The following is an 8,676-nucleotide window of genomic DNA, read 5'->3' on the forward strand; positions in this document are numbered from 1 at the left end:
TTTTGCGCAGCTCGTCAGTGAACAACGGCTCTGTGTAGTTAATGCTGCTCAATGTGAAAGCCCGCAGGTGATGGAGATTTACCGCTGATTACAGAACCGGCTTTACTGATAAGATGCGAGTTAAATATCGCATGCGATTTATCGTGCAGCCCTACTCCAAACCTTATAAAATACCAACAAAAACTATAACTAAAATACCAAAATTTCTCCTAATTGAAAGTACATGATCATGTAATCTGTTAAGCATTGCATTGTTTATTCATATTTTTAATAAAAGTGAAAAAAAAACAACAACACTAGAGTAACCCTATGTAAACTGAGCATTAAAAATGCGTCCATGTCATTTGAGGCTGGATGAACTAGACTTTGAAGCTGCGTCCTGGTGTGTATGCAATTTTGATGGTGCTCTTTGATAAAGTTCTGAGCTGGAACCCCAGGAGGTGAGTACTGCATGCTGAAACACCCTGCTTGACCGTGGTAATTCAATTAAATACTTAGGTGCTTGCACATGTCTCAGTGATGAGCACTGGCCTGACAACAACATGTATCCCCTGCTTTAAACCTAGGAATGTTTCTGGCATTCGTAGAACAGCACAAGGTGCAATTTAGATGCCTGTATGTAGAATAACCTCGGCTAATGGTGCCTGTTATAGTTGCCTATATAACTTTTTTGTTAAATGTATTAGCATAATGTATGATAAAAGAATATTTCAGAGCGGTCATATCAAATGGTATTGGATATTTGCTAATTTCTTTCACATTATTAATCTATTATTTAACACTGCTTAGCAGCTAATGATTCATTTTTTATTTGTAATATTTATTTATTTATTTGTAGGATATTAGCTGTTTTTTTGTTTGTTTTGTTTTTGCAAACACTCTTCTTGTCATGATTTAAACAGTATTAACCAATGACCTTTGAAAATATTTCCTTGCCTAGTCGTGGGCTGAGAATTATGCAAATATTTTAAAACAATCCTTTCACTTTGTTTTATGGGTGACTAAGATTGCAAGACACAGCCTTGAAGACAAAGACTATTTCACTAACCTTTAAAGTTATACCGTGAATAGTATACATTTTACAAGTGCTGAACATAAATAATTCACAGATTATAGCTGGCTGTAGAAATATTCTCTTTTAAAGATTTGCAGCTTTGTGAAAAGTTTTCTCTTCAACTTTGAAGTCATAATTTATGGCAACTTTAGGGCTTCATTTAGAAGACAATGACAAAATACCAACCAACCAAGGTCTCTATGTATCTGCTGGAGATTTTTCATTTTTCAAGGCTTTTCTTTTCAATAAAAGATATGAACTGAGTAAAATAGGTACTGTTTGTTCTTCAGAGGGTCTGAATGCATTGAAAAAAATATTAGTGTAGGATTTGAAACAATTTTCACTCAGAAATTGCAAGTGAATTTTTCAAATAATTATAAAGAAATTACAAGTGTTTTATTTACAACTTTATTTTTTTGTTATTGTATTTTGTCCCCCTTTTGTAAATGTGAAAGGGAAAAATACAACACATCCCAGATGAGAGGTAAATTAATGTAATTTATCATTATGAACAGATAAGACCTCTTAATAAAACACACAAAAAGGGTTTGAAATTCAGTAGATGATACCGAAAGTACAATTCTCTAATGATATTCCAGCAGAACATTTGTTATACCTTTGTTTTCAACTACTGCAATTCTCTTAAATTAATTAGCTTTGATATATTTGATAGTTCAAGGGTGCCTTTCATTACACATAATTGAACACTGAGGTGCAAATTCAATAATATGGATGTAATCAACATCTTACCACCCATAACAATCCTCTCATATTAAGACCTTCAACTTTGCTTTGTTCTGCCATTTCGCTTTTATCTGACCATCATGCCACAGAAACTCTCAGTTTGTGCCAGCTTTACTCGAACCTGCGGCTACTGCTGTATTTCAATATTTCTGTGGCAATAACTGCATTCCAAAACCTACGAGTTGCTCATTGGGAGCTGCTTTCTAAGGGAGCATTATAATTGTCATGGAATCTCATTTGGAATGCTACAAATGGGATACAAGTATACTCAGAAGTCTTGCAGTTGATTTCAATAGAGTTTTATGTTAGTATGTTGCTAAGCTAACAGCACAATACTATTAAGCATTAAAAAACTGTATTGCTCATGTTAACTTAAACTAAACTATTAAAAATGCTTTTTCATTTATTAAAATTAAGCTGGAAAAAACTTAAACTCAAAAGAAATAAATTAATGTTGAAACTGTAGTATTAAAATAAATAGAAATATAAAAAAAAAACAGAAAAACTAATAAAATTACTAAAACTTAAATTCAACTGAAATTTAAAACTATGAAAATAAAAGCTAATATAAAATAATAAATATAACAGTATATAAATAATACTAAAAATAACACTGAAATATTGGGAAAAAGTTTTTAAGTAAACTAAACTTGAATATATTTTTAAGTACTAAAATAAATATATTTATAACCAACACTTTGTCTGCATTCTGGAATTCTGGAATTGATTCTGCTCAGGATTTGGCCTGCTTTTGAAACTTGTCTTAAAAGGCAGCACAATGAAGTTTATAACAGTCTTTGAGTCAGAGCACACTTATGACGCATTAAAATACTACCTACATAGGCATCTCACTGGATTTTGCAACAGAAATACTAAAATTCTGTAGTCACACACTGGCAAAACTGCTTGCTGATCACACTCAGATTGAAACACATCCATTCATCAGTCTGACTGAATGAAAGCTTGTTAATCTCCCGTTTAGCTGCATTAGATTTATGTACTGTCTCTATAGACCGAATAATGGCACGCAAAACATGCTTTTATTCAAGTATTTTACCAGTGTCTGACCTTGTGATCCCTTACAATCTTTTGCTTTCCATTGCTTATGGTTCTTGAATCATTTCTGACTCATTAAGAGTCTCAGTAACTTCCGCTGATTGATCTTCAGTCAGCAGCTGCCTATTCTTGAGAAGTGCCCCAGACTATAGTGTTCATCTCCAATACCACTTATGAACCGAGTACTGTTTTAATCCAGTTATTATTTCCTATTTTCTGAGAGGCTTGTGCAAGTGTTCTGCATTTCATCCAGTTTGACGGGGGACACAAAGAGCAAACAGAAGTGTAGACAGTACTCAACATCAAAAGATGTCCATCCAGCTGTATTATGCCAAGAAGAGGCTTTCAAACATCAGCAAATCATGAGTGTGCCTTGCTAACATCACTAATCCTATTGGGCATATGTAGGGTTATTTGAATAAACCTCTTTTAAAAGTAAATAATAACAATAATGTTTTTTTTTCTAATATATCATTAAGTTGGGTAAATAGTCTATATCTAAAACTTATTATATTTTAATTGTCAGAAAATAAATAAGTAAGGTAAAGAGAGCATTTTAGAAACTAATATGAAATGGTTTTATGGTCCAACGATTTATTTGGAGTTTCTATGTAGGTGTATGACAGGTTTTAACTACCTTAAGTGTCCGGTCCAATAAGTGTGTCTCTAAACCTTTCCTTGATCAGAGGATTCTCAAGCGTGAAATGAAAGCTTTTATTTTTAGAGGTGGGCAGGGGAATAGAGACTTTCTGCTTTAGTAGGTAAAGAGAAGCCAATGTACCTTATGTTACATTCAAAATTTAGATCCATAGAACCATTTTGATGAGTGCAGTGTTTTGTGGGAAAGCTGTAGAGAGTGTGATTTTTTCACAGATTTAAACTCACATCACCCACAAGAGACCCAAGGCTGAACGTGTTATGGATTGCAATAACCAGCAAGCCACAGCTCCAATGACAGAATGTACACTTTAGAAGTGCATTTCAGTCTCGTTGTCTTGTTTCAGTGAAATTAGATAGATAATTCATAACAGAGGCTATAGGCCTTCTTTTGTGCCCAAGGTTACCTATAAACACTATCACTACGTAATAAGACAGAGAAGAGAGAGATGCAGCAAGAAAGACTGCTAATCCAAACATTACATATTCATGATGGGGAACATTATGAGAGTTTTTTAAAAGCTTTTGAAACCATGCAGAGTGAATGCGCTAATGCTGTCTGAAACTTTTTGACAAAGCCATCACGTTGAACATCTCAATGCAAGTTTAATTTGCACCGAGAAATCGAGCTTTTTTTTGCTACTGACATTGAGTGCATTAATAAGAAATTAACAACTGACTGTGTGTGAATCAAATATGGTTCTAATATGTAAATGAATCCACTGGAGCTTCCAAAATTGCATACTCTTTGAGTAAGTACTACTTTTGGTGAGGAACAAACTTTGTGACCGTTATGAAGGTATGTTCTGTGTAAGGGGTTCTCAGCTCTCGGAGGCCAGAGTTGAGAACCCCTGTTCTATAGTTTGAATGTGTGTATTAAGAACGAAATCAAGATATACTACATTCGCCATGTTGACATCATCATGTGCCAGTTGTGTCATTTAACTGCCATTCACAATTCTCGAGTATCTCGGCAGAAGTAGTAGACCATCCGGGTACTTTTCATTTACCTTTTTTATGAATGCGGTGAATTCAGACATACTACTCTTCTCACATACTGTTTTTCACCCACTATATAGTAGTGACGTAGGCATGTTCAGACACAGGGCCAGTTTGACCAAGTTATCTGGTTCCATTAAGAACCTTTAGCATCCATGGAAACTTTCCATTCCACAAAAGGTTCTTTATAGTGGAAAAAGGTTCTTTAGATTGTTGCAATCTCCTTCACGCAAAGTAAAAATGGTTGTTTTAGGAACTGTTCACTGAATGGTTCCCTTTTTTGTGTTGTTCAAAAATCTTCTTGGGCAGGAAAAATATCTACTTGATTAGTTGGATAATCTGACATGCTGTGAACGCATGTCAGACTCAGGTCCACTCAGGTTGTTGGTGAAATTCAGGTCAGAAGGGATTTCTCGGGTCTGGTGCTTTTGAGGTATTTTGAGCCATATCTGGCATATTACAGGGTACTGTAGATGCGAGATCTTTGGGTTCAGTCGTTTTGAGGAATGCAGTTCTCTGCTAAAACACGTAATTTGAAGTTACCTCATTAACCGTGTTATCCTCTGTTTCTGCAGATACCTCGGAATAACTCGGCCTTTGACCTATCCAGCGAGACAGAACGGACAGCTGATGGCCAAGATGATAGTCGGCGTCTGGTTGGTATCGGCATCCATCACTCTGCCACCGTTCTGCGGCTGGGCTCAGAACATCAATACTGCGGGAGTGTGTCTGATCAGCCAAGATGTGGGCTACACCCTCTACTCCACCGCTGTGGCCTTCTACATCCCAATGGTGGTCATGCTTTTCATGTATTACAAGATTTTCAAAGCTGCCCGCAAAAGTGGGGCCAAACACCACTTCACTGCACTTCCCCCAATTCAGATGGCCTGTCCCGATCCAGCGTTGGCCACCGTAGAGGGGCTCTGCATGCATGGAATGAAGAACGGTGCAGCTACCGAAGAGTTTTCTACCCTCTCCTGCCTGTTGAACCGCGAACGGCGGAGCGCCTCGATTTTCAGGCACGAGCAGAAGGCAGCCACCACCCTCGGGGTGATCATGGGAGTTTTTTCGTTCTGCTGGTTGCCGTTTTTCCTTTTCACCACAGTGCGGCCGTTCATCTGTGGTCTGCTCTGCAATTGCGCCCCCGTCTGGCTGGAGCGAGTACTGCTGTGGTTGGGCTACACCAACTCGCTCATGAACCCTTTCATCTATGCCTTCTTCAACCGAGACCTACGTTCAACTTATAAAGACCTGCTACGCTGCAGATATCGAAACATTAATCGGCGACTCTTGGCTATGGGAGTACATGAGGCTCTAAAACTCTGACTGCTCACAATCTGTTTATATGATGGGATGGTGCATAATATATCTTCTTGACTCTTCTACAAGTTAAGCAACACAGTTTGGAGGGAATTCACTGGGGATTACAATAATTCTAATTCAGCAAAAACATTCTAATGTAAAATATTCTAATCTAAACATTCGAAATGTTTCACTGCAATTCACTGCAATTTCCAGCTGAAATGAAAAGACAGTAAAATATCAATACCTTGTATTCTTTTTCACACAAATTATGATTATAGGGCAGACTAATAAAGACTTATTTTCATACGGTTCCTTGCACAATGCTATATTAAGACCTCATAACAATTATATACTGTACATACATTTTAAAGCAGAAGCAGCTCTATGTGCATGGCTGTTCTGGCATAGTAAACTTGCTTTGTAGCTCACCTGGTACACTGAGCGATGCACTTGCGATTTAGAGCACTTGGTGTGCATCCAGTGAAACACAAATCATGATAAAAGAAGTGAGCTAAACTAGCATGGTTACTTCAGCATTGCGTTTTTATCTCACATTTGGGGATTTGTTAAAGGGGTCATATGATGCGATTTCAATTTTTCCTTTCTCTTTGGAGTGTTACAAGCTCTTGGTGCATAAAGAAGATCTGTAAAGTTGCAAAGACTAAAGCTAAGGGGCACTGCTAGACCCTCACCGTTTAACAACCTGGGAATCCAAAAGAGTGCTGGATAGGGTTGAAAAGTGGTGGAAAAAAGTCCGGAAATTTTCCAAAAATCCCTGGAATATTAAAAAAAAAAAATCCTGGAATGTTTCCAAAATTTCTGGAATGTTTCTGAAATTTACTGGAAATTTTCCACCTTTTTGCAACCCTAGTGCTGGATGAGGTGGATATTTACAGTCCATTTTAGGAATGATTTTAAGTGGCACAATATTTTCAAAAGCGATTAAAGCATGAACATTTTTGAACATTTCATCACTTTGAAAGTGTTGTGAAAATCGTAAGAACCAGTGTCACCGCAGGGACATTTTTTTTCCAATGAGCCTGGGTTGAAAGTTTCTTGAACCCACATTCAACAGGTCTTTTTCTATTTTCTACAATGCACTTTTCACTGTTCACTCTGTACATTTCCAACATTATGCTACATAGTAAGTTTGTCCAATGAACCTTCTGTGATGCTCTCAGCAACAGTTTTCATGCGGAGGTCAAAACATGATGCAAGTCATAGGGACAGTAAAAGGGCCTTAACGCACAGCTAGATAAATCTGTTGTGCTTGTGTAAAGCCTTGAAATTTACATGAGATGATACAATCTTGATATGAGTGACAAAAGATAATATGGCCTTTCATTTGAACAATACAGCTATGAATTCATAAACAATATCTTAAACAAATAAATAGGCAATATAAATAAATAAATAAATAAAACAAGATGATGGGTATTCATTTCAGAGTTTCAGTGATTTCTACATCAGAAATTTGATGCCTTGCTTCAGGTACAATATAAATCTGCATGAAAATGTATTGCTTTATCAACCCTTTAAAAGTGTCATGGCATTTTTAATTTGGAAATTAAATGAGTAGATATTAGGCCTGTTTCACACTACCTTGTTGCCCTTTGTTTTAGAACTACACATTTACAATGTACAAATATGTTGTTGTCTGTGTTTTAGTATGTTTGCTGTAATGTAATCTGAACTGCGAAACATACTGATTCACAAAGGGTTTCAAGACCTTTGTAGAAAGAATATACATATATTGTGACAAAGATGTACTGAATATTCAGTTTATAATTTGAACCTCATAGTCAACATATTGTCCATGAGCTTGTGTCAGTATTCTGCTTGTACATGCTGTGCACTCAGTGTTTGTTTTGGAAGATGGTGTACAAACCTAGCCGTCTCAATACTCATGTTTTATTAATAAACATTACCTTAATAAATATTCGATTGCACATGTATTTCATTAGCATAAGCCCAAGTGTCTTGTTTACCATATGGTATAGGTCTTGAATATGATTAGAACTAATGTGTTTACTTCACCTCTCAAGTCAGCATTTTAAATTTGACTAAAGCTGAAAAATTTTATATAAAGTAATTACAAATTAGAAATAACATATAAAATAAACATAAAATAAATATGCACATCAAATTAAAATGTAATTTAAATGAATGATTTGAATGATTAACAACTAATTCACATTTAATACTCTGGTGTTGGTTACTCAATGTGGTTAGTTTTTAGTGGATTCACACCAGGATGCAAAACTAGATTTCTTATAAGAATGCAATACAGCATTTTTCCTGTCCTAACCTACTAGAAACACTGCTAAGCAACACCTTAACTTTGAAACGGCATGTTTTGCATGGAAGAAGAAAAAAAAAAAGGGGAGGTGTACTGTTAGCTTTTTATTCTCCTGCTTGTCAGCAAAAGAAATCCTACTTTACCTTGATGGTGAATGTAAGTTTGCAGTCTGTATGTTATGCAGCAACAAGAGTGTATATAATGACAAGAAATATCTCTCTGTTGAGTTATCAGCAACATACAACGTGAACTCATATGAGCCGGATATTTTAAGTGAATCAAACCATACACCACTATTTAGTGAATTAAGAACATACAACGCGACCAGATTAACCCGCATATCAGAAACAAATGACACTTATGATCCAGTTACAGCATTTTTCCTGTCCTAACCTACTAGAAACTAGTTGCTAAGCAACACCTTAACTTTGAAACGGCATGTTTTGCATGGAAGAAGAAAAAAAAAAAGGTGAGGTGTACTGTTAGCTTTTTATTCTCCTGCTTGTCAGCAAAAGAAATCCTACTTTACCTTGATGGTGAATGTAAGTTTGCAGTCTGTATG

At 36.1% G+C, this 8,676-nt stretch overlaps 1 protein-coding gene across 1 annotated transcript in view; it reads left to right on the forward strand.

The window, feature by feature from the left end:
• Positions 1-6,272, forward strand: part of LOC107688554 (5-hydroxytryptamine receptor 7-like) — a 10,935-nt gene extending 4,663 nt beyond the window's left edge. The window contains exon 2 of the mRNA XM_016486255.1: positions 5,086-6,272. Within this exon, the coding sequence (XP_016341741.1) occupies positions 5,086-5,836 (751 nt within the window). The 3' untranslated portion in view covers positions 5,837-6,272. The remainder of the gene's footprint in view (positions 1-5,085) is intronic.
• Positions 6,273-8,676: the final 2,404 nt, after the last annotated feature.

Source organism: Sinocyclocheilus anshuiensis, unplaced genomic scaffold (genome assembly GCF_001515605.1).
Source record: "Sinocyclocheilus anshuiensis isolate Anshui unplaced genomic scaffold, SAMN03320099.WGS_v1.1 scaffold205, whole genome shotgun sequence".
Lineage (NCBI taxonomy): Eukaryota > Metazoa > Chordata > Actinopteri > Cypriniformes > Cyprinidae > Sinocyclocheilus > Sinocyclocheilus anshuiensis.